This window comes from Antechinus flavipes, chromosome 5 (genome assembly GCF_016432865.1).
Source record: "Antechinus flavipes isolate AdamAnt ecotype Samford, QLD, Australia chromosome 5, AdamAnt_v2, whole genome shotgun sequence".
NCBI classification, from domain to species: Eukaryota; Metazoa; Chordata; class Mammalia; order Dasyuromorphia; family Dasyuridae; genus Antechinus; species Antechinus flavipes.
In genome coordinates, this window is record NC_067402.1 from 13,445,334 (window position 1) to 13,471,252 (window position 25,919).

General features: G+C 44.5%; 1 protein-coding gene across 1 annotated transcript in view; it reads left to right on the forward strand.

Moving 5' to 3' along the window:
• The window catches only part of KLHL7 (kelch like family member 7), a 52,036-nt gene that overhangs the window by 14,297 nt on the left and 11,820 nt on the right, over positions 1-25,919 (forward strand). The window contains exons 2-7 of the mRNA XM_051961480.1: positions 2,599-2,701; positions 3,327-3,420; positions 3,785-3,909; positions 8,769-8,944; positions 11,294-11,468; positions 18,467-18,609. Of these exons, the coding sequence (XP_051817440.1) occupies positions 2,599-2,701; positions 3,327-3,420; positions 3,785-3,909; positions 8,769-8,944; positions 11,294-11,468; positions 18,467-18,609 (816 nt within the window). The remainder of the gene's footprint in view (positions 1-2,598; positions 2,702-3,326; positions 3,421-3,784; positions 3,910-8,768; positions 8,945-11,293; positions 11,469-18,466; positions 18,610-25,919) is intronic.

Below are 25,919 nucleotides of genomic sequence, written 5' to 3' on the forward strand. Positions count from 1 at the left end.
AGCCAGGATGGAGGAAGGCCTCACGCTTGTCCCATGGAGGACTGAAAGAAATGGACGTAGCCTGAAGAAGCCCACGCCCAAGGAAGGCGGAAGAGCCGATTCAGTGTCTTTGGAGAAGGATCAGCCTTGCTCAGCTTGATCCCCGGAGGTGGAAGGGGGAGAAGGTGCAGAGGGAGATGAAGGCCAGGAAACTCCCTAACAGGGAAAGGCTTTCTCCCAAAGCGGGACGGCAGCCTCGAGGGGTGACGGGCCCCGATCCCTGGAGGACCCAGGGAGGCTCTCACAGGAGCTGCTCAGGACTAAGGATGAGGGGCCACATCAGTTCCTCGAAGCCCCCATTGCTGGGAATCACACCCCCTGGGGGACCCAGGAAGGCTCTCACAGGGAGCTGCTCAGGACTAAGGATGAGGGGCCACATCAGTTCCTCGAAGCCCCCATTGCTGGGAATCACACCCCCTGGGGGACCCAGGAAGGCTCTCACAGGGAGCTGCTCAGGACTAAGTATGAGGGGCCACATCAGTTCCTCGAAGCCCCCACGGCTGGGAATCACACCCCCTGGAGGACCCAGGAAGGCTCTCACAGGGAGCTGCTCAGGACTAAGGATGAGGGGCCACATCAGTTCCTCGAAGCCCCCACGGCTGGGAATCACACCCCCTGGAGGACCCAGGAAGGCTCTCACAGGGAGCTGCTCAGGACTAAGTACGAGGGGCCACATCAGTTCCTCGAAGCCCCCACGGCCGGGAATCACACCCCCTGAAGGACCCAGGAAGGCTCTCACAGGGAGCTGCTCAGGACTAAGGATGAGGGGCCACATCAGTTCTTCACGGCCCCCATTGCTGGGAATCACACCCCCTGAAGGACCCAGGAAGGCTCTCACAGGAGCTGTTCAGGACTAAGGATGAGGGGCCACATTAGTTCTTCACGGCCCCCATTGCTGGGAATCACACCCCCTGGAGGACCCAGGAAGGCTCTCACAGGAGCTGTTCAGGACTAAGGATGAGGGGCCACATCAGTTCCTCGAAGCCCCCACGGCTGGGAATCACACCCCCAAGGATGAGGGGCCACATCAGTTCCTCGAAGCCCTCATTGCTGGGAATCACACCCCCTGGAGGACCTGCAAATCCGCCTCTTGGCGCAGAGGTTGCTTGTGGATCGGGAACGAATCGGAGGGCAGAGGAGGGAGGCCGGAGAACGCCGGCTCTCAGTCTCCTTGCAGCGTTTTCTTCCTCCTCCCTCTCCCACGAGGGGATCTATCCTGCTGGTCAGGACCCAGCAGCCACGAGCCCGAGGCGCCCGGATCCTTTGGCTTATCGGCGGCCCCCCGGGATTCTGAGACGGGCCCAGAAGCAGAGCCGGGCCGGGTGCGGGGAGGAGGGGCTGGGAGAGCGGCGAGCCCCTGAGGCCTCTGGGCTCCGTGCTCTGGGAGAGTTCCCGAAGCAGGGAGTGGCGCTGGTGGCGTCCTAGAGACCTCAGTCAGGCTGGAGGGGAGAGAGACCGGAGCCGGGCGCGGGGGACCGGAGAGGAGACGCCAGGGAGAACCTGCCTGGGCTCGGAGACTGGCTGATGCCAGGGCTGGCGCCCCAAGGCGGCCCCGGGACTCGGCCTTCCTTTGTAACAGTGAGTCGTAAAGGCCGCTTCGCTTCCCTGTTGGGCCGGATTCAGCCGGGGCTCGGTGTGTCCGTGCCTGGGGCCTGCAGGAACAACTCGGGCCCTCGGGCTGCCCCGGGGAGAACCGCTGATCGTGGATGGGAGCAACGGGGGTCCCCGGCCGAGCCTCGGAGGGACTAAGGGGGTCCGTGCAGGGGCCGGAGGGGAGGGACTGGACGTTGGGGGTGAGGGGAGGCCCGAGCGCCAGCACAGAGTCCCTGGGGAGCCCCTGGAGCTCCTCGGGCAGAGGCCCCGGGGCAGGTGGGGAGCAGCCCCCTCCCTGGGGCAGCGCCACCAAATGGTGTCATTCTGACCAAAAAGCACAGCGTGAACTGGAGTGCTGTGAGTCATCCCTCAAATGGAGAGGCTCCCATAGAGAGTCAGTTATGTAGCATTGGGATGGACTAAAAAGGAAGCCACCACGGACCAGCGGTTAGCAGTGCTGTCTACTTCCTGGGGTCGCATAACTTCCTGAAGCTTAGGCCTAAGTCTGACCTTTTCTGCCCTCTGACCCTCAATGGGGATCACGTGACTTCCTGAAACCCAGGCCTAAGTCTGACCTTTTCTGCCCTTTGACCCTCAATAGGGATCACATGACTTCCTGAAACTTGGGCCTAGGTCTGCCCCCTGCTCTCCCGGACTTTTTGAGGACCCCTCTCCCGACAGAGACCAGGGAACCAAGGCCAGGCCCGGGGGCGTTGGCTCGGTTCCGGCTGCAGCGTTGTTCCCTTGCGGGACGTTGGGACAGAGAGGGAGGTGGGGGTGGGGGCGCTAAGAAAAAATCAGAATCACAGAGAAGCGGGATCCTTGAAAGTGACTTGGAAACTGGGTGTCTGACCAAAAGGGAAGCGCAGCCAGAGGCTCGCCCTTGAAGTTCTCATTTTACTTGAAAAGTTCAGAATAAACAACTTTTAACATTAAAAAATGACCGTGGTCTTTCTCTTTGAACAGAAAACTCTGTGCGATGTGATCCTCATGGTCCAGGAGAGAAAAATCCCCGCTCACAGGGTGGTTCTTGCCGCGGCCAGCCATTTTTTTAACTTAATGTTTACAAGTAAGTACCTGAAGCAACAGAAGGCACGGGGGGAGCCCCTTTCTGTCAGGGCCCAGGCCCTGGAGACTCGGGGCGGGGTCTCGGCCCGGCGGGGCGGCTCCAGGCCTGCTGCCTTACTGCTGTTGGGACTGGGAAGGGGAGCCCACACCCCCAGACCCGTGGCCCCGCCGGGGCCCTCCGAGGGCCTTCTGTGGGGATCTGGGGCGGAGGAGACAAAGGGCGAGTTAAAGCAGAAATTCAGTGTGTGGAAGCTTAGACCCTCAGTTCCCTTGTCCTCTTGCGATTTAAGAGGGTGACACCAAAAATTGCCTTAAGGACAGGGAAGCCAAAGGAGCCGGCTTCGGGGTAACATTTACTCTTTCAAAGGGACGTGCAGTGATGTAGAAACCGGTGACACTGGCCGTCTCCCGCCGGAGCGTCCTCGCTTAGAGAAGGCTCTGGTTAACAACGTGCCTTAAAGCGCGTGAGAAAGGGGGCCCAGTCTCCCTGGGGCGCTGTTTGAGGTGACCCCCTTGGGGAAACGGGGAGGCTGCTTTTTCCCACATCGTGGCCGCCAGTCACACGCACAAGGGCTTGGTGAGCCGCCCGTGGCTCGGATTCCAGCTTCTCCTTCCTTCTCCTTTAGCCAACATGCTGGAATCCAAGTCCTTTGAAGTTGAGCTCAAAGATGCTGAGCCGGACATCATCGAGCAGCTGGTGGAGTTTGCTTACACTGCCCGGTAAGTGACCGCGAGAAGGTTCCCGTTCCGTGTTACCCTGCGGCCCCCGGGGAGGTGCTCCTGCTGTGGGCTCCCCGGGTCCGGCTCCCCCGCTGTGGGCCCCCCGGGTCTGGCTCCTGCTGTGGGCCCCCCGGGTCTGGCTCCCACGCGGTTCCCCAGGCAGTGCCCCGGGCGCTGCCATCCGGCTCCCTCCGGCTGGCACGAGGGGGAGTCTTTACTCCAGAAGGACCAAACGTCCACTCGGCCCCTCCAAGGTTACAGGAGCCAAGTAGAGCAAAGCCTAATCAGCGCGCAGTAATTCAGGGTGGGGCTGAAGGGAAGGAAGGGAAGTGATGCCCGTGGTAACTGAGTGTCGTGTCCACAGGATCTCCGTGAACAGCAACAACGTTCAGTCTCTATTGGACGCTGCAAACCAGTATCAGATTGAGCCCGTGAAGAAGATGTGTGTGGATTTTTTAAAAGAACAAGTTGATGCTTCCAACTGTCTCGGTAAGAAGGGGCCCCGCTGGAAGTCGGTGCTTTTCCCAGCAGTTTGAATGTGGCCCAAGTCCCTTCGTTTTAATTTTTCTCATCGGGGGAAGTGGAGAGAGTGAACTTGTGGGTAGAAGACTGGGTTCAGATACTGAATCTGCAGCTTCCTGGCTGTATGACCGGGGAGAAATCGCCCCGTGCCGTTGTCCCTCCCTCAGTTTCCTCACCCGAAGAACCGAGCGGGGCGGACAGACGGCCTCCAAGTTCTCTTTCTGCTCCACATTTTGGTCCGATGACATAGTTTTTGTGGCCCGCATAAAACTAACGATTTTTCATGAGCCCAGGAGCCCATTAAAGCAGGGCATCAAGTCATTCTGAAATGTAAGAGAATTTCACAGCTTTTAGGACATGGAGCGGAGCCTTCGGTGGGTGATAGTGTGTGTTCCTTGAAAGTTGCTCTTGTCACTAAGTCACAATTTCTGTCAACGTGTGAGTCACCCCCGAGATTTCCCTGGGCTCTGTGACGAAGGTGACATCACAGGAGGCCTGGCCCAGGATCCTGCGTCTTGTGGCTCTAATGAGTCCTTGTGTAACAGGCTTGCCAGAGTGACAGCGGAGGAGCGGGAACGAGGAGTCTCGGCTCCACTAGCCCTTGTTATGTCTCTGTGTCCTCCCAGAGGCCCGAAGTCCACGCAAGCCTTGTGATCGTTGCTCTTTGCACAGTCTGAAGGGTGAGAACGTCTGTGTTCTGCTAACACCTCTGGGTAATTAGTTGTGTAACTTGAGGTGTGTCACCTTCTCCTAGCCCCGGCCTCTTCATCTGAAAGTTCTAGGAAACTTCTTTTCATTTTTAACATCCTGGGGTTCAATGTAGCAAACATTTATTAAGTACCTACTGTATACAAGATCTAGAGACACAAAGACAGAAATAAAACCATCTGTATTCTTAAAAAACTTATCTTTCCCTGAGGGGATGCAAGAGGAGCGTAACTAAATAAATAAACAATATATAGGTGATTGATATAGAGGAAAAGAAGAAATATCATAATCTCCATTAACAGAACCCATGTACGTTAGGGTTCGGTGTCTACCCTCTTCATATGTTGATGATCTCTGCTCCTACTCCTGTCTTCTAAAGCAATCCACTGGCTACACAATTTTTCTTAGCAGCTTAACAACAAGATCCAAGTGTCATCTGTGAGAAAAATCACAACCAGCTTTAGCCATCGTTGCTCAATTCTGGAAACACAGTCCCACCATGTCATTAAATTATGATATTAATTAAAGTCTTTCCCCAAGTTATTCTCTTTATTTTCCTTCCAAGATAGAGTTAAGCTAGTTCTTTCAGGAAAGAGTTTGTCTCTGTATCTCACTCCACCTTGTTCCAGCCATGATGGGTAACTCAACAGAGTAAAAAATTGCAAAAAAATAAATTTTTAACAGACTATTGCTCCAAGATTCTGTTGTCTCTTAAAGATACAGTGTTACTGTAATGTGGAGTAATTTCAAGGGGGAGAAAATGCTAAGAGCTATAAGTTTTGGTCAAGAAAGTACTCCTCTTGTCGAAGAGGCAGTGCTTGAACTGGGCTTGAAAGGAAGCCAGATTAAGGAGAACAGAGAACTTAGGAAATTTATGAAATAAGACTGAGCGAGAAGCCAACTTGTGGAGGATTTAAAATGTTCAACTGAGGAATCACAGAGTCAGGTTGATTTAATGATTTTATGAGCTTCATTCATTTAAAGAGATTACTTTTTTAAAATGCACTCCCAGACCTAGTAAGGCTTCTTGCACCTAACACGATCTCCCTCTTTCTCCTGCTTATCAGCCACATGTCCTTGCTCATTCAAATGGCCAGCATTGCTCAGACCCTGAAAGGTAGAGGGGAGACAGCCAGACTGAGAGGCTGGAGACCTCTGGCTAAAGAAGGATCCCAGACAAACCTGAACATTACTTATCTGGGTTACCAGTACATCCAGGAGCCAAGCCAGAGAGTAGGGAGAGAGATTCCTGGATTTCATAAGGATCAAAAAATCTTTAGCAACAAAAAAAGAAAGAAAAAGAAGAAGAAATGTGGTTTCCTGTTTGAAATGTTTACTTGAGAACTTTGTAAAGAATATTCTTTCTCTTCGTCTGAGTGAGTGGTGATGGTTTGCTGGCCCTAATGGCCAGACCTTTAGTCTTAGTGCGGAGTGAGCATCTACAGAATCTGATTTGAAGAGTCCTAGGATCCTAAAGCTCTGGTGGGCTACTTCCCTCATTTACAAATGTAGACCCTGAATGAGCCCCAGAAGAGAGCATCAGGGATCCCCGGGAGTGGCTGTCAGTTCAGGAAGATCTCGGAGCTCCTTGTAAGAGTTTTTAATAACAGTGGATTTGTCTTCACCATCTTCAGCCACAAGACAATAGAATCCAGGCTAATTTTCTGCTGGAGGCAGTCTACTAGCACAGAAAGAACACAACTCCAGGGGCAGGAGATGCAAGTTCGAATCTTGTCCCTGCTACTCCCTGGGGAACTTTGGGTACCTGTGGGCCCCATTTTTCTCATATGTAAAATAAGGAGATTGAAATAAATAGGCCTTGAGTTCCTTTCCAAGTTTAATATATTGCTGGACACATAAGAAGTTCTCAAGAAATGTTTGTTTCCTTCCTTCCAGCTTCAGATTTCTGAGCCGATCATTTCACATTCTTGCTTTGAGGTGTGTCCCTCTTAGTTAACATTCTTGGCAATACCTTATCCAAAGTAGGTACTTCGTTTTTTAAGAATATTAATTTTTATTGCTTTTTTTAAAAATATCATTCATTTTCTCCTGGAATCTCTCTCTTTTCCCCTCCCAGAACTATATCTTATAACAAAATACTATTTTAAAAACAAAAAGAAAAGAAAAAACCACCATAACTGATCAATACATTGCATAAGTCTGAAAATAGATGTGGTGTGCCACATTTGTGCTAAGGGGCATCTCATATCTCTTTTTTCAACCAGGCTTTTTCTTTATAATCTTGTACTTTTGAATTGTGTTGGGGGAGGTGGGAGGGAGAGAGGAGAAGGGAGGAGGAGGGGTGATTGCACTTTCCATTTGCATTATTGTAGTGATTGTTTAAATTGTTTTCTTGATTCTCCTTATTTCATCCTGCATCAATTCATCTAGTTCCTTCCATGCTTCCTTCTTACATTTCTTACAGTCCAGTCATACTCCGTAACATTCACGTATCTATATATTTAGCTATTTTTTCAAACAATGGGCATCTACTTTGTTTTCAGTCATCTGCCATTACCAAAAAAAAAAAAAAATGGTGCTCTCAGTATTTTGGTATATATGAGGACCTTCTTCTTAATGGCCTCCTTGTAATGTAAGCCTATTATTGGAATCTTTGAGTCAAAGGGTAAGGACATTTTCCAGAGCAGACACATAAAGTAAATATTTGTTGCAGCAGCTCTTTTTTTCTCCATGTCCTAAGGGTTTTAGTTGATATTTTTAGTCTTCTAACTGGCCAAAGCCCCTTTTATCATTCTTGAAGGAACAGTTTCTCTTCCTAGGAATTTGCCACTGGGGAGACTTTTGCTAGCATTATTATTTTATTTTGCAATTCTCAGAGAGAGTAAGAGAATATTTTTTGAGTATTTTGTTCAGAGGGCCAGAAATGACATGTAAGTCTACATACATAGTTTAAATTTCTACTTCTTCTGGTCTAGATAGTGACTGGGAGTAGTATGTGTGACTGGAAGTGTACATGTGAGTGTGTAGCTGTGTGAATGTATATGTTATGTAAATGTATGTGAATGTGTGCACGTGAATGATATTCTGGTATAGGGCTGTCTCTCGTGTTGATAGTACCATCCATCCTTTGAGTGCTTCAATGGATGGTCTACTTTTATGCAAGCAGGACTTTCATTATATAACCAGGAACCCCCTTTTTGCCAAAAGAAAAGTACTTTTATTTGTTCTCTTTTATTATTTATTTTATATTTTATATATATAATTTTTATTTTTATTATTTATATATTATTATATATGTTATTTTATATATTTACATCTTGCCTTCTCCAATATTTTCTTCCATTAATAGTATGGTTTTTAGACGCCATTGCCCCATGCTCTTGTACTTTACTCCTAAAATACTGGGAGAGGGGTAGAAGGCCATCACATTGTGTGTAAACTGACAGAGAAGTGCATCTTATGAACTTAAATAGCATAAAAAACCAGTTTTCTATTTAATCCATTCTCAGTTATCACTAAGTAACATGGGTGACAGAGATGACTCAGATACATTAAATCCTTTTCATCTCAACTAAAGTTTTCCCAATTAGAATGTAAACTTCTTGAGGCTGGGAGCTCTTTTTTTGCCTTTTCTTGCTGTGTTAAGTTCTGGGGACAGGATCTGGCACATTGTATGCTCTTGTTGATGTGCTTTTTGATTTGAAAGCAATCTTGACAATCAAGTTATTTTCTCCCTTATCCAAACTTTTCTTAGCGATATTAATAATAAAGTTAACTAATGGGAATCATCTCTTCTGGATATGTGTCACTGCTAGAATTTAACTTAGGATCTACTGTCTGTACTATCTATGTCTACAGATATAGGATCTACTATCTGTGTCCACTTCATTGAATCCAGATTTTATGTTTGTTTTTAACATGAGCTTAAAACAATTTGAAAGAAGCTTGACCTCCTTTTGTTGTTTGTTTTTTGGCTGAGGCCATTGGGGTTAAGTGATTTGCCCAAAGTCACACAGCTAATGTCATTGTTTTTAAAAATGGAATCTCTGAAATTGATCTTCACTGGCGTGATTTTCCTTAAGCCACCGTTGCTGTATTTCTGTGCTTTCAGTATTTCTGAATGTATTTCCTTGGTTGCTTTTTCCTGCTACGTGTAGGTATAAGTGTTCTAGCTGAGTGCCTTGACTGCCCTGAACTGAAGGCCACAGCCGATGACTTCATTCATCAGCATTTCACTGAAGTTTACAAAACAGATGAGTTCCTGCAACTTGATGTCAAACGAGTAACGCATCTCCTGAACCAGGACACCCTGACAGTGAGAGCAGAGGATCAGGTGAGACTCTGACGCCATATGGAGGGAGGAGAGAGGGCCCTGTGCTCGGTTGTCGGGCCTCATTCACTAGTTCCCCAGCAAGGCTTTATTAATCTCAGAATGTGAATAGAATGAGCATATGGAAAGGGATTGGGAAAGATTGGTTCCGTGTGGCAATGATCATAAGTGGAAGATATTCCAAGATATGAGATTGACGAGAAGGCCGGATGAGAGAACACTTAGTCTAAACCTGCAAAGAGTTCTTTTTCCGGAAGAAGTTTGGCGGCGTGTTGGATAAAGCAATGAATGTGGAATCAATAAAACTTGAGCTCAAGTTCCGACAATTAATAAGATGTGAGATGCTGGATAAGTCACCTAACCCTTCCCATCTGCAATTTATTTTTCTTTTTTTTAAATTAAAGCTTTTTATTTTCAAAACATATACATGAATAATTTCTTTTTCTTTTTTTTTTTCCTTTTTCTTTCTTTTTTTTTTTTTAACGAATAATTTTTCAACATTGATGCGATTTATTTTTCTATAAAATGGGGATAATAATAGTACTTTCTTCTTTGGGTTCTTGTAAAGATCAAATTAGAAAGCATATATACAGCACTTTGCCAACTTGGAAAATTATATACGTACTAAAATTATACCTTGAAACTTTACATTTTCACCGAGGGTAGCTGTGTGTAAATCTTAAATAGCATCTGTTCCCTTTTGTACTTGGAGAAAATGAGGCCCAGAGGAGAGTGACCTTTCTAAGGCGCCAGGGCTGGTGAGTGCCCAGACTAGAATGCGCCCACGCCAAGCTGGTGCTGTGAGTCCCCAGCAGGAAGCTCCATTCTCTGCTTTTCCAGTTGGCAGCAAGTTTGCTCCAAGGCTTCCTTTGCCTCCTTTTCCTTGGGACCCAGGCATACACATTGCTATGGGAGATGCCCTTTCCATTCTGCAGTGTTCTGTGCTTTTTACTGAGAACAAAACTAATTGTCATATTGGCCCTTGATTTTTACCAGCTGATGATGGTCATTGCCCCCTACACACACACACACACACACACACACACACACACACACACTCTCTCTCTCTCTCTCTCTCTCTCTCTCTCTCTCTCTCGTTCTCTCTCTCTCTCTGTCTCTGTCTCTCTCTCTTTCTCCTTGTCTCTCTTTGTCTATCTGTCTCTGTTTCTCTCTTTCCCTCTTTCTCCTTCTCTCTCTCCCTCCCTCCTTCCCTCCTTTCTTCCTTCTCTCTCTCTCTCTCTCTCTCTCTCTGTCTCTGTCTCTGTCTCTGTCTCTGTCTCTCTCTCTCTTTGTCTGTCTCTGTTGCTCTCTTTCCCTCTTTCTCCTTCTCTCTCTCCCTCCCTCTTTCCCTCCTTTCTTCCTTCTCTCTCTCTCTCTCTCATTTCTCTCTCTGTGTGTCTCTGTCTCTGTCTCTCTGTATGTGTGTGTGTGTGTGTGTGTGTGTGTGTCTCTCTCTCTCTGTTAAAGTGCCCAATATCCACTCTCTACAAGTGCCCCAGCTTTATGTAATAGAATTACATCAAGAAAAGCTGCGTCCACATTAATCTTGTTGTGATGCAGATATTTGAAATGCTCCAGTTAAAGCATTTGCACTCAAGATTAAAAATGTATATATAATATGAATTGGAACCTTCAAATTGAAGTTTTTCACTAGGTAGAATTTTTGCTTCTTGGATCTTGTTGAAGGTAGTGCACATTATTTATAATATATATGATTTATCAAGTCACAGTGAGTGACCTTTAGTTTGGAGATCAACATGTGATTTTATTTCCTACACTTAAAGGGATCTTTAGAGACAACCTCCCTGAAGATGGGGTGTGTAGATAGAGGTAAACATTGTTATGATCATCCTAGTAGCTGCCATTTATTTCACACTTGAAGATTTACAAAATGCCTTATGTGCATCTCCATTTGCTCCCAATAGTATTCATAGAAGGCAGAGACTTGGGATTATTGTCCCCATTTTACTGATAGAACGCTAAACTCCAGAGAGACTAAGTGTTATTGGTGGTTCCCTGATGAGCTAAAATCTATTCACTTAAAAACAACTTCCAAGGCGGGCCCTGGCGGAGAAGAGCAGGAAGGAGTTCTAGTGAATGTACCAGAATGATTTCATGGTTTGATAACACAAGACAGATTTACTTTTAGTGATCAGCTCTAGTAAACCAGCATTTCACAAGTGTATGTAAAATTGTCTAAAATATGGAAATAGCACATACATACTTGGAGGCTTTCTCCAACTCCAGAGCCTCCCATGCATGTTGAGGGAGAGGGGGGCAGTAAAGGCAGCTGGGAGATAGTGTTGCCCCAGCAGAACTTTGTGCCTTATCATTGTTCTTTTTTGGCTTTAGGTATACGATGCTGCGGTCAGGTGGCTGAAATATGATGAACCCAATCGGCAATCATTTATGGTTGACATTCTTGCAAAAGTCAGATTTCCTCTCATATCAAAGAATTTCTTAAGTAAAACAGTACAAGCTGAACCACTAATTCAGGACAATCCCGAGTGCCTTAAAATGGTGATAAGTAAGTAAGTTGCCTTTATATCCATCTATAAGCTAAGTTATAAAAGCAACTTGTTCTTTTCTGTTTATTAAACAAGTATTTTGTGAAAGTCAACCCAATGCTTTCCCTCTAGGAACGTAGAGTCTAATGGGCAGTGCTCGGTGGGGTCAAAGGAGGGGAAGATTGTTCTAGTGGGAGCAAGGAGCATGTCATTGAGAGAGCTAGAATTTGAGATGGGCTTTGAAGGATGGGTAAAGTTTAGCTCAGCAGGGCGGCTGTCAGGAAAGGCTTTCCCATTCAGTGGGAACAGTGGGACAAAGACATGGAGACTGGGAAAGGAGAGGGCAGAAAATGGTCCAGTTGAGCTGGGATGTGAGTTATGTGAAGAGGGTTAGTAAGACCAAAAGCTGGGAAGCTTTAAAGGGCCTTGCCCTCAGACTAAGGAAACTAGATTTGCTTCTTTAACAGGAATGGCCACTGCACGTCTTTGTACAAAGGAACATTTTGTTTTAGGCAAATCTCTTTGGTAAAGAGTGTATAGAATGGATTAGAAAAGGAAGAGACCATAGGTAAAGAGAACACTGGCAGTGGGAGTTTGAAGCAGGCTAATAGTAGTGTGAGTGGAAAGGAAGGGATGGCTCTTAAAGGTGCTGGATGTAAGGATGATAAGAGACTCAAGAGACGACAGCCAAGAGTATGGAGCTAGACAGAGAAGCTGATTTGGGATCACTCTCATGGTGGTGACAGAGCGGGAGATGAGGCAGTCAAAGGGGTGGACAGAAAGAGAAGAAGGGCTAATTAATGGACTTATGGGGATGTCTGTATTGAAGCGGTGAGGCGAGGAGCCAAAGCAGAAGAAAAAGGTGTAGCATAATGGAAGGAGAACCAGGGTGATCAAGTATCCTAGAAATCAGGGGAAGCATTGTCAAGCATTAGGGTGTGGGCAACAATTTCAGATGTTCCCAAAAAACCAAGGGGAATGAGGAAAGCCCATTGGACGGGCTGATTTGGAGCTCACAGTTGTTACCGGTGTGCAGAGGATTCAGAAGGAAATGTGGGAAAAGGGAGTGTGGAATTGGCAGGTGCAAAGAGAGTTGACCTAGTAGAAGGTGGCTTTTTAGGATAAAAGAGTCTTGAGCATTTTAATAGGCAGAAGGGAAAGAGCCAGTTGAGAGGAGAGAGTAAAAGTGCAACAAAGAGAGGACGATTGACAGAGTCAGGAAAGAGTGGAATTGAGCACCTAAGAGTAAAAATGGTAAAAGATGACATCTCTTCTAAGATTGGACTTGTAGATCACTGGAGATGCAGAAATGGGTTGAGATAGCCTCTCTGTGAGTTTTAACCTCCCCTTTCTATCTTATACTCTAATGTAGTGGGACAGAGACTATTTTGCAAAGACTGAGAAAAAGGCGGGAGGAGGGAATTGAAGAATTTGAGGACAGTGGAAAAAATTCCCAAGCTGACTGTTGACAATTGGCCTAACACTCAGCTGGGATTAGAGACTGAAGATTTTTCGTTGTTTAGTCATTTGCAATCGTGTCCCATTCTTCATGGCCTCCTTTTGGGGTTTTCTTGGCACAGATGCTGACGTGGTTTGCCATTTCCTTCTCCAGCTCCCTTTACATGTGAGAAAACCAAGGCAAACAGGTTTCATAGCTAGTAAGTGTCCGAGGCCAGATTTGAACTCATGAGGATGAATCTTTCTGACTCCAGACCCAGTGTTCTATCCACTGTGTCATCTAGCCGCTCCTGAGGGTGTGTAAAGGAGCCCTTCATTGCTCCAGTGTCATGGGGTTCTCTAGTGCACCCCTTCTTGGGAGCACGAGCAGAGAAAAAGCTAGGGGGTAATCAGCCCTGGTCACCAGCCCAGAGGAAGGAGTCAGTGTGAGTGTAGTAATGACTCTTACAGCCCACTTTTACCATGTATTGAAGGAAAGAGGCCCATGGATGGCAAGAATACAGGCTTAAATTCTGGACTCAGCAGTGTATTAGGATGCAGAAGTAGTGATAAAATTGCCACCCAATGATGCCGTTAATGACAGTGGCTCTGTGTCCCCACTTTGGCTCTGGTTCCTTTCAAGGTCCTTAAAGAAAACTTGTCTCCAGTCCATATATGGCAAGGTCATGTGGTGAAAGCAGTTTCCAATGTATGACTGCAATACTTTTGGGTAAAATTCTGTGCCTCTTCCCATTTCTCTGATTAGTCTGCAAATAGTAGGGATACTAAAAGGGCTCATTCTAAAAAACAGATGATATTCATATTTTAATGGACCTGACTTCAAGGAGAGATCTATTTCTTTTTTCTTTGAAAGTAAAAAAATGATACTTCAGTTTGCTCTTAGAGGTCATCAGTTCTTTCTCTGGAAGTGGATGGTATTTTTCATCATGCATCCAGAAATATCTCATATTATCATATTATTCAGAGTAGCAAAGTCTTTCACAGTTGATCATCATTATAATATTGCTGTTACTGTGTACAGTGATCTCCTGATTCTGCTCACTTTACTCTGCATCAGTTCATATCGGTCTTCCAGGTTTTTTTCTAAAAGCATCAGGCTCATCACTTCTTACAGCACAATAGTATTCCATTCTCATCATATATCATAATCAGCCATTCCTCAATTGATGCTCATTTCTTCATTTTCTGATTTTTTTCCACTGTCAAAAAAAAAAAAAGCTGCTATAAATATTTTTGTACATATGGGTCATTTTCCTTTTTCTTTGGATACAGACTGAGTAGTGGTATTGCTGGATCAAAAGATATGCATGGTTTTATGGCCCATTGGATACAGTTCCAAAATGTTCTCCAGACTAGTTGGACCAGTTCCTCCAACAACAGTGCATTAGCATCCCTGGTTTTCCAAATCCCCTCCAGCAATTATCATTTTCCTCTTCTGTCATCTTAGAAAATATGACAGGTATGAAATTGTATATCAGAGTTGTTTTAATTGGCCTTTCTCTAATCAGTAGTGATTTAGAGTATTTTTTCATTTGACTATAAAAAGTTTTAATTTTTTTTCTAAAAACTGCCTGTTTATATCCCTTGACCATTTATCAATTGGAGAATGGCTCTTAGTTTTATTAAGTTGATTCAGTTCCCTATATATTTGAGAACTGAGATCTCTATCAGAGAAACTTGTTCAAATTTTTTTAATATTACTTCACTGTCCATGGTAAGTTTTAGCAAAATATAGTTTCCCATTATCTCTTTTATTTAGATCTATTGTTTTCTTTTGCTTCTAATTACCACACCTTTTTTGTTTTCTGTTTTGTTGTTGTAATTTTACTTCAGCTGAAGCCTAATAGATTCTACTCCAACCACTTATTTTAACACTGTGTGTCTGTCTTTCTATTTCAAGCTTGTCTCTTGTAAACAACATCTTGTTGGATTCTGGTGCCTAATCCATTCTGCTATCTGCTTCAGTTTTATGACTCAATTCATCCTATTCATATTCACAATTAGGATTACTATGTATTTCCCTCCATCCTATTTTCTTCTGTTTATCCTTCTCTCTTTTTATCCTGTCCCTCCCCAAAAGTCCTTTGCTTCTTTCAACTGCCTCCCTTAATCTGCCTTTCTTTTTATTACTCCCTTCCCCTGCTTTCTCTGATCCCCTTCCCCATCCAAGTGAGGGGATGCATGTGTGTGTGTGTGTGTGTGTGTGTGTGTGTGTGTGTGTATTCTTTCCCTTTGGTCCAGTTCTAATGAGAGTCAAATAAAAGAGTTGTCTGCTGCTCTCCTCCCATTTTCCTCTACTCTGAAAGCTTTTCTTTGCGCTCTTTTTTAATATGAGATTATTTCCCCCTTCCTGAGAGATCTGTACAGTCCTAGAATTTTTAATACAAATAAATAAGGCAAATAACAAATGGTTCACACGTGCAGAGCATTGCCTAACATCCAAAATCCTCTTCAATGGAGGTTTCACCCTCATATTCTAGAGTACTTTGGATTTGCCATCTAAGGAAATGGTTCACTGGTGGCTTCAGAATATTGAAGTCTGTGACATGTCGGTCACCTAGCAAGCATTTATTAAGCATCTCCACGATGTCAGAGCTGTCCTAGGTATTAGGGTTATAAATACAAAGAATGGAACAATCTGCACTCTCAAAGAACTTGTAGCCTGAGAGGTGAAGTGACAAATCACATGAAACTAAGTCATTCATTTCACATAAATTGTGATCTGAAGAATTCTTTGGCCTCTGTAACGTTCAAAGCCGGAGAGCTTTCTCTGTGGTCGGCATCCAAGAGATTATTTTTGTTATTCTTTTCCTTAAAATACTTTTTTTTTGGAGTGACTTATCAGTTCAGCCAACAAATGTATATTGTGAACGTACCGTGGCCAATGAATACTTGAGGTCGTCTCTGGGTTTTCCTTAAATCAGGCAGTTGTGTGCTACCGGTGAGAGTGCCAACGAGATACTGTGTACAGAACACCAAGGTTAGATACTCGGTCATCTCTCCAGGGGCTTCTAGGTGCCAAAAGGCATTGGGATAGCATTTCTTGGCTCTCGAGTTGTACCACTGCAGTTTCCCTGAAGTTGGCTCATTTAGAACAAAGAACATCCTTTAATTTGTCAAGTTAAATGAGTTTCATTAGCAGTGGAATGTGGATCTTTTATTAAGAGTTTTTCAGGTGTTTGGATGATTGTACTCTTGACCCATGTATCTTAAACTTGGATTATGAGATGTTTATCATAAAGAATAAAGGTCAGGAAATGGTGCCATCATGTTCACAGCTTTAAATGCAGTGTAGCAGTAATTGATTTTTTGGTGCAGATAGTACCAAAATCCCTTCTACTGAAAAGCACTTTCAGTGAAAGGAGGCAGATTTGAAATCATAAGAAGACCTCAGTTCAAATCCAAACTCTAGAACTTAACACTGTGATTTGGGGCTAGTTACTTCCTCTCTGAACCTGTTTTCTCGTCTAATCCAATGAAGTTTGTACTAGATTAACCCAGGAGTCCCTTCCACCTTGAAACCTCTGTCACTGACTTACTTTTTTCATTCCCTACTATCATTTTAAGAGAATCAAGAAAAATATTTTGCCCAAACAATCTCCTCTCCCTTCCAAGGCTGCCAATAAGGGAATCAACTATTTCCCACTGACTGGAGCCGGGGTGTCAAGAAGAAAGAGTCAACAATCTTCTGTTCCTGCCCTCCTGTCCGTCCCTTTGCTTCCTCACTTACCTTCTCCTTTCAAGCCCCACAGGCTAGGGGTACAATGAGGCTTGTGCTCATGCACATCCAGCCCTTTACTGAGACCAAAGCAGAGAGAGAGACAAATACCCAAATGCGAAGGGTGGCTAGGAGGCCGATCTGACCCTGTCAGTAGTGTCCGTGAAACGCGGCAAGATGGGGGACCCGTTAATGGCAGATGCCTCTAGAAGGGTAAACTTTATTCCACTAAAAGAGCCGACTAGAGGGCAGTGTGGAGTCTCTTTGCAATTAAGATAAGTGTCTGTGAAAAAATTGGATGGAGAAACTCACGAGTGGCAGAAACAGAGAGGACATCCTCATCAGAATAAGCTCTAAGCCACCTGGATAGAGGGCTCTGAGCAGCAGATCCCGAGCCTGGCACCAGGATGTGTACTAAAGCCTGAGCTCAGGAACCGCCAGCTGCTCATCTGGGTTGGATTCCCAACAATCAAGTGGCACTTGCTGTTGGGGTAGAGGTGATAGAAACCTGAGGGAAACTGATTCCATTTTGGACTTTCTTATAGAGAAAGACCAGAGCAGGCAGAGAGAGTGACATGTAGTCAAGGCTTCAGAGGCCGGTGGGATCCCACAGACGGAAATGCTATGGAGGAGTCTGAAACTCTTGGGAATGAAATTATGGTGACAAAAAAAGAACAGTTCTGATAAAAGGAAGTGGTAGTCTAAGGAGAATATTGTGGATATACAGGGATTGGTAAATGAGCTTTTGGGGGGAAAAAAAAGGAGGTATGTACAGAATTTAAAGGTAACAGCATGTCATAGGATAAAAAAAAAAGCAAGATGTAGTTTTGTCAAAATAGTATCACAGAGGTCAGGAGTCAGAGGTGAGCAACTCCGTTATTGAGTCAGAGTTGTTCAGTCATTCACTGGTGGCTAATACTCCGTGATGCCCCGGACCCCAGCATGCTGGGCCCTTCCATCACCACTCTCTCTTGAAGGCTGGCCAAGTTCATGTTCATTGTTTCATGATACTATCTACGTATCTCATCCTGTGCCATCCCCTTTCCTTTTGCCTTCAATCTTTCCCAACACCAGGAGCTTTCCCAACGAGCCTTCCCTTCTCATTTGGTGGCCAAAGTCTGTATGCTTAGGGTTCGGTATTTGGCCTTCTAGTTTTTAAACTCATTTCTTTATTCAGTTGTAAATGTCAGCCTGAATGAATGTCTTTCAGCACTGAACAGTGGTGAGATGCTAAGAACATCTTGTTGCTTTTACTTCGATCCCCCCCTCCTGATTTGTAAAGAAATTGCCTAGATTGTTTCTTTGGGCAATCTTTAGAAGACTGTAGGACTGAAATGGAAGAGGTCATGTTATATAAGGATCAGTTGAAGGAATGGAGCTTGTTGGGCCTAGAGAAGGCTCAGAGGAAGGTGATTTGAAGAACTATTGTGAAAGGCAGCATAGGATAGAAGCTTCAGTGAGGCAAGTTGAGGTTAGAACAGTGAGTCGTCCAGAATGGAACAGGCGGCAGGCTGGGGATGCAACGGGCTCCTGCCACACCCCCCGCCCTCCCATTCAGGGCTCTTCCTGCCGATTGTTGGGGATATTACCGAAGGCGATCTTATCCAGTCTTATTATGAGTCGGACTCAGTCAGAGCAATGACCATTCCCAAGGGCAGTGGTAACGGCAGCCAATAACACGGCTGCATTCCTTCTACCGACTCCCTTCTTCCCTCTCCCCTTCTTGAATTTTAGAGGGAAACTATGGAGAAATTATGTGAGGAAATATAACGTTACAACGGCAGGTTTTCAAAGGGGTCAGAAATCTGAAGTTCTTAGCAGTAAATAGTCATCTTTCTCTAGGTGGAATGAGGTACCATCTGCTTTCCCCAGAGGATAGAGAAGAATTGGTAGAAGGCACACGGCCTCGAAGGAAAAAACATGATTATCGGATTGCCCTGTTTGGAGGATCCCAACCACAATCCTGTAGATATTTCAATCCAAAGGTAACGGAATTCTCTTCCCTTCCACTCAGGGCCCATCCCAGAGTGTTGGCGTAGAACAGACCTGTTTGAGTGAATTTCTCTAAATCTTTCTCCTTTTCTTCAGTGATGTTTCCGTACTTGTCCATGGTTTTCGTTCGTCCTTACAGCTGTGTTTGCCCAAAGTATATCAAACAGTGAGATGGGATGGGCGTGCGGGAGACCATTAGATTCTCTCTTTTGCACCCTCTTGATGGGGGCGTTAGCCGGTCAGTAGCTGTCCAGACAATTTCTCTGGTGTCACCGTGGCGGTCAGTCTGACCGATTGAGAATTATTGCCAAATAGTAAACCAGACTTTTTTACTTCCCTCCCCCTCCCCCCATTCCCTCCTGTAGAGACCAGTTGCTAGGTGGGATTTCCAAATTATCCTTTGTCTTTGTTACCTCCAGCATTAGGAACAAAGTGGGTCTCTTCTCATGGTGACATGTTAGGCACATTTAGCGCTAGGCAATCCATCTCCTCAAGGCCTGAAAGAGTTGACACCCTGATAGATTGGTCCCTTCATCTACCCAGAGAACAACTAACAGGCTCCAGCTGCTTAACATTTACACTGCCTTTACATGATCAAAAGAAACTTCAGACAGAACCATTTGGGGACATTACAGAAAAATGATGTATGAGATTTTGAGGGGTTTTTAGTGGTAATGAGGGGTTTGGAGAAAAAAACAAAGCAACATATAGTTCACTGGTCTTGTGTATCTATCTTTTCAGACCACTAATATGCACTGTCTCAATTCCACGGTGGATAAAGCTATTGGAAATAATTACATCCCTGTAGGATTAAAAGGCCTAGCAGTGAAGCTTCTCTTTATTAGGAACCAAAAGGCCGAGAACCCTGCTGACATGTAATTTCAGATCGAAAGAACATTTAGGAATCAAGTAAAAAATCATAAAAAGGTAGCACTGAAAGGAACCACAGAGAGACTTCCTTTTTGCAGATGAGAAAGTAAAGGGCCAGAAAAGTTTCTCATTTGCTCAACTTAGTTATCCTTCTAGCTCCCTGGCATGAATCTAGCTTTCCTTGGGCCAGAATGCCGCTTAGCACAAGGCTGGCTGACCAGTAAGAGGACTGGAGGGCCGATGGAAAAGCTGTGGAGTTGAGAATTGATCTTTAAGAATATGAATAGGAGGGCTAGAAATGTGTTTCATGGGATGAATTCTGCTTCAGGTGGTTTTCCCCAAGTTTTTTAACTCATTTCTTTATTCAATTGTAAAGAAATATCCATTATTCCCAGGCCCAGAGTTCGGAGGAAACATCTCTAAAAGCTTCCCAAGATAGTATTTTTCATGGCAATTTGTAGGAAGAATGGAACTTTCACCTTTCCTACCCCCCTACAGACTATTAGACATCAAGTTCTCTTCATCCTTGGAAGGAAGAAACTCTTCCCTGAGCTTCTGATCCCTGGGGAGGGTGAGATGTAGCTGAGTCCCCATGAACTGTCAGCCGTAGTCCCGCTTCCCCTGCAGTGTGAAGGACTCGGATCCCTTTGTGCCAGTCCGAAGTCCCCATCCCTTCATTTTTTTTTTTGATTATTTAAGTCCTGATAGTTTTTGTTTTTACCATCTTTTGTTATTTGAGTGTGATTTCTTGACATATCAGTTGTTAAATTCATCCAGGTCCTCTCTTCAGTAATGAAAAGGCTGGTCTCCCAACAGATCACTGAAAAGAATGTTCCAAAGCATAAATTATCTATAGATATCATAAGATTGTGGATCTGAATTTGGAAAGGACCTCAGGCCATCTTATCTTATAAATGGGGCGACTGAGGCAAGGTCTGGATCCCTGTTTCCCGACGGGCTTTCCTTTGCGGTGTCCCAGAAGTGCTGTCTAATAAATAGAAGGTTTAGTCAGCCTCTGCTTCTTCCTGTTGGTGTAAGTACTGCCGCAGAACAGGCTGGAGTCAGGGTGACGACAGCCTTTTTAGGAATCCCGTCCCGTCCCAGTCAACGATGAGAGGGACCATTTCCAGCTAAAGAAATGATCGGAACATTCACTTAATTGAATTATCTGGAATTAGGCCAATAATCTTTAAGCTGAGATCCGGAGAGTTATTTTTTAAAGAAGACAGCAAAGTTTCCTTGCCCGTCAGGAGTGACAGGAGGGAAAGAATTCAATTTTAATTACTGTGTGAAAGTCAGTGGGACAGGGTTGTGCACTGAGAGGGAAGCGGGTGATTATTCTCTTATTGTGTTGAGTTGAAATGATGCCTTTGTTCAGACCATCGTTATTTTCTGAAGCCTGCCCGTTTTTCCCCTCGGAATTGTTTGTTCAACTAGTTCCAAGCGCTGGTGGTCTCCTCCCCGGCCAGTTACTCGTAGCGAAGTCTGGAAATCTACAGGGAGGGCTGTTGATACCTGAATGCAAACTGACATCAATAGAAAGGCAAAGACCCGGGACTGTGGATCCCTGGGCTTGGCTAATGAGCTGAATGCAGGCAAGAACGAGGAGGGGGGCTCCTCTTTCTCCTGGGGGATGGCGAAGGTCCTGGGGCTTCCATGTTCCTCTCGTCCTCTTCTTCCTTCTGCTATCCCTGCCAGGCCCAGAGCCTCGGAGGCCCGGGGGCAGGGGGACAGAGAGGCCTAATGAAGGGCAACTCTTAGCCTGAGCCCCATCATCAACAAACATGAACATTCAAGGTGGAGAGAACGAGAGGGAGGATTATGTGAGGAGCTGCAGGCTTCTCTCTGGGCGTCACAATTAAAGGAAACTATCCCTCCTTGGATGAGGGGCTTGTGCTCCCATCTGTGCTGCTTTTGGTTTCCTTCAATTAAAAAAATTATTGACGCTCTTAGAAAATATATTTATCACTGCTCCTTCCCTTAAGAGAAAAACCCTTCCTCCTAACAGAATTGTGTTCAAGCAGAGCAGAAGAGAGGGGAGGAAGGGAACAAGCATTTCAATGCCAACTTTGGAAGGCTTTCCAAATAGGATCTCTGGACCCTAACAACAACCCTGGGAGGTGGGATTATTATTATACCCATTTTAAAGTCGAGGAAACTGAGGCAGACAGGTTCAGTACCTTGGCCAGGGTCACACAACTGCTAAGCGTCTGAGATGTGATTGTTCCTGACTCCAGACACAGCACTCTCTCCACTGTCACTGCCCCCATCCTGCCACCACTGCCCCCATCCCCACAACCTCCATCACTGCCTCCATCCCCACAGCCTCCATCACTGCCTCCATCCCCACAGCCTCCATCACTGCCTCCGTCTCCATAGCCTCCATCACTGCCCCACCAAGTTGCCTTGGATTACATTGTAGCTACACCAAGGGCTTTCCATATATGACCTCATCCCGAGGTATCAGTTAGGAACCATGGTTGACCCTTAAGGATCCCTCAATGGGAAATCCAGTGTAGTCCTTCACTTACTGAGGAGCTGTATTAAATTCAGTACCTTCACCTTCTGTTTACTATTAACGTTATCAGCTCTTTGCCCAACCTTTTAGGAAACTTTCCTTTTCTACGTGACGTGTAGAATTGTGGGACTCTTTCTTGTGAGTCACACTTGATCAGATGCAAAAGGCTCATGCCTTTTTTAAAAGAAATACTTTTTTACTTTTGTCTTTCGTTTTTATATTCTTTCTGTTTCCCCTTGTTTCACCTCGCCCCCTCCCAGAGGGCAGAGGGGAGGCCAAACAGCCAACAGAAGTCTGACATCCCTGCCTGGCAGTGTCCCCCACCTGTTGTTCCTCCACCTCTGCAGAGAAGCAGATTTGGGGAAAAAAGGCTCGCTCTTATGAGTCGAAATGTTATACCATGAAGATGAACTCCATCAGTTTTCTTCCACCCACTTACATCCAACCAGTCTTTCCAGGTGCCTCTCCCAGAAGAGATGTCCTCCCTTTTGAGAGGCTCCATGGCACGTGGATAGGAAGCTGGTCTCAGGGTCATGAAGACAACCTCTCGGGGGCCAGGTCCCAGGACTAGAGGTCATAGACAGGTAGAGGGAGGATTTTACTTACTTACCTGCATGACACATTATGTGCACTTGGACATATGTAGATAGTTTTACATACAGTAAAGTACATACACACTAAGGAAGGAAAACACTTGATCCTTTGACCCCAACTATACTTTTATCAAAGATTTTAATCTGGTATCGATCAGCTAATTGGAGGACTTTTTTTTTAATTTAAAGAAATCAGAACTGAGTCTATTCCTTTTTTTTTTTTCCTATTCTTTAATGCTATAGAGAATTCTGTGATTTCCAGCTGTCTAGATTTTTGTTAATACAGCAAGCTTAATGAGGAATGGGGGGAAGGGACCCAAAGTTAATTTAATTAAAAGCCTTTCTCCATCAAGGACAGCAGTGCTGAAAACTGAAGGCATTGTCTGCCAGAGACCTACCGGACTGGGCAGGCAGAGCTGGCAGGGGTAGATCAGTCACTCCTGGAAGTATCTGTGGCTGGGAGAGGATTTGTGGCGTCAGGATAATTGCTTAAAGCTAATAGGTCATAATGTCTCTGGCTGATCCAAAGCCAGATTTAAAAATCATTTCATAGCATCATCCCATGGTAGCAAAGTGGCAAGTGGAGAAGAGGAGGATGGAAGAACTCCTCCCTCTCCATTCATTGTTCAATTGTTAATTGTTCAGAAAAGACCAGGTGCCTAATACCCTCTTCACAAGCTGCTTCAAGATTTGGCTTCCAAAGACTGTATTTAAAACTGAGTACTTTAATGGATGGGGCAAGGAAAGAGCCTTTCATGATTTATTATCTTACCTGTGGCTCTTAATTGCTAATCACCTAGAGCTAAGTCCTGTTATCCCCTTTGACCTTTTGCTAATCTTTTAAACTAGTGGGAAGTGGCCCATTTGCATGCTGTTGTTAATTAAGCCTAATTTTACTCAACCACCTCCAGAGTCCCTAAGACTCTACCTTGCCTTGGAAGACTTCCATTTCAAGATGAGCATATTCTTCCTCCTTGACTGTTCATTAACTCTTTCATGGACTTAGCAAGTAAGAATAAGGAGAGTAGGTTTTCAGAACCAGCTCTGTCACCTTACTGGAAACATTTGGAGTTGGTCCAAAAAACTGACACCAGAAGACCATTTCTGTCTTCAAAGGTAACACTTTTATTAATTATAAAACTATATTATATATTGTACTTTATTTGTGATATTCACATAAATATAGACAAACTCCAGTGTAAATTAATGTACCACAATTTATTTGGCCATTTTTCACTCAAAGTGACATCCTCTTTCCAATTCATTGCTCCTACCAAAAAAACCAAAAACTGCTACTCGAAATATCTTGATGCATATGGAACCTTTACACTGTGGAACCTTTCAATAGAATCTCCGGTTCAGCTGGTGTAAACATTTGAGTAATTTTAGATGCATAATTTCAATCAGATTTTCAGCTTCACCAATCTTGCCTTGGTGCGCCAGTCTTTCCACAACCCACGTTGCCAACAACAATAAGCATTTTTTAGTGTTTTAATATCTGCATTTGTCATCTTGGCCAGTTATCTGGGTGTAAAGTGAAACAGCTTTGTTTGTTGTATTTGTTATTCCTCCTTTATAGTGATTCAGAGTAATCGTTTATTCTTTTGAGAACTTGTTTATTTATGTCCTTTGCCAACTCATCCGTTGGGGAGGGGCATTTTGTCGTATGTGGTAGTTGTTTCCTGTGTATCTTGGATCTCCCCCCCACTTTTGAATACTCCATATCTTCCCCTTTTGTCAGGGCCAAGCTCATGGCCCCTCTCTTTGATGGTACCTTCCCGGACTAACCCCAAGCCATGATTGTTTTCCCCATTTCTGAATTTCCACATGCAGTCAAGGCCACAAGCCACTTGATCATATATTGCCATATGTTATTATTTCATTTCCTCATGTACAATATGAGCTCCACACAGATATAGAGTGATGCAAAAAGTTGAGGTGGGAGGAAGATAACTTCTTTCTTCTCTTCTCCCTTTTCTCCCTCCTCCTCAATTGCTCCCACCATTTCTACCTCCTTACTGGTTTTCTTTTCCTTGGGGATTTCTTAAATTTCCATTTTGAATAACTGCATTCTAGTAGCTTTTTCTGCAATGAATCATTTCCAATCTCTTTACTAGAGAGATAATCCATTCAGAGACAACATTTCATTTTGCTTGGTTCATATCAAATTAGTCAGATCGTAGCATATGGTCTTTAGCTGCAACCCATGTTCTAAAGATTCTATACTGGGGATCTCTAGATACAGGAAAGCTGCAGGAGATCAAGTTGCAAGAGTAAATGTGTTTGCCTTTCCCTGATTATATTTTTATCATTTTCCTGTGTTTCATTTGTTAGAGCATATCAGTTGAATTCTAGTCTTTGCAGCATAACCACATTCTGCAGATAACTGTTCATTCTCTCCTTTGATCACAGAGAATTATTTCACCTCAAATACAAACATTGATTTGTCTCTTTGGGCCTTAATAATACTATCTGCTATTTACATAACCCTTGACATTTTTCAAAGTGCCTCCATAACTATTACCTCACTTGTTCAGGCTAAAAGCAACCAAACACATTATTGGCAAAGAAAAACTTTTGTCACTTTCAGGATCTAGGCAATTATATTTAATTGTCAAGTTGGAACTTCAGAATAACTTTTTAAAGTTAAATTTCCTGACCACCATCAATTAAGGTGGAAGAGATTAGGGTGAAACTGGAAGAGAGGTGAGTTGTCTTGAGAGTTTCATTAGTTGAATCAAAAAAAACCCCCAAATGTTAGCTCTTTGAGCGAACTCCAGAAAGAAATCAATGCTTTCAAGCAGTTGAATGGAAGAGCACCTTGTCAACATCATGCTCTACTCGTGAAATTGGTTTTGCTGTGTTTTTCTCATGGTTTCCTTAGCCAGATTAGATGGAGAGTGAATTTTTGGAGGAAATGAGAATTAATTCCTTCGACACAGAGGGACAGCTCACTTTGAGCAGCATTACTTATACTTCACTTAACATCATGTATATTCTCATTCTTCTTCTTCTTCTTCTTCTTCTGATGATGATGATGATGATGATGATGATGATGATGATGATGGCTTATATTTATAGAGTACCTGCTTTGAGCCAAGCACTGGGCTGAGGGCTTTCAAAATATTATCTCCTTCGATACAACAACTCTGCAAGCTAGATGCTCTTATCAGCTCCTTTTCTATCATTGAGGCAACGAAGGCAAACAGAACTTAAATGATTTACCAGAGGTCACATACTACTAAGTGTCTGAGGCTAGATTTGAACTCACCTTCAACCCAGAGTCAGTGCTCTCCCCACCTGCTGCCTAAACTGAGCCTGA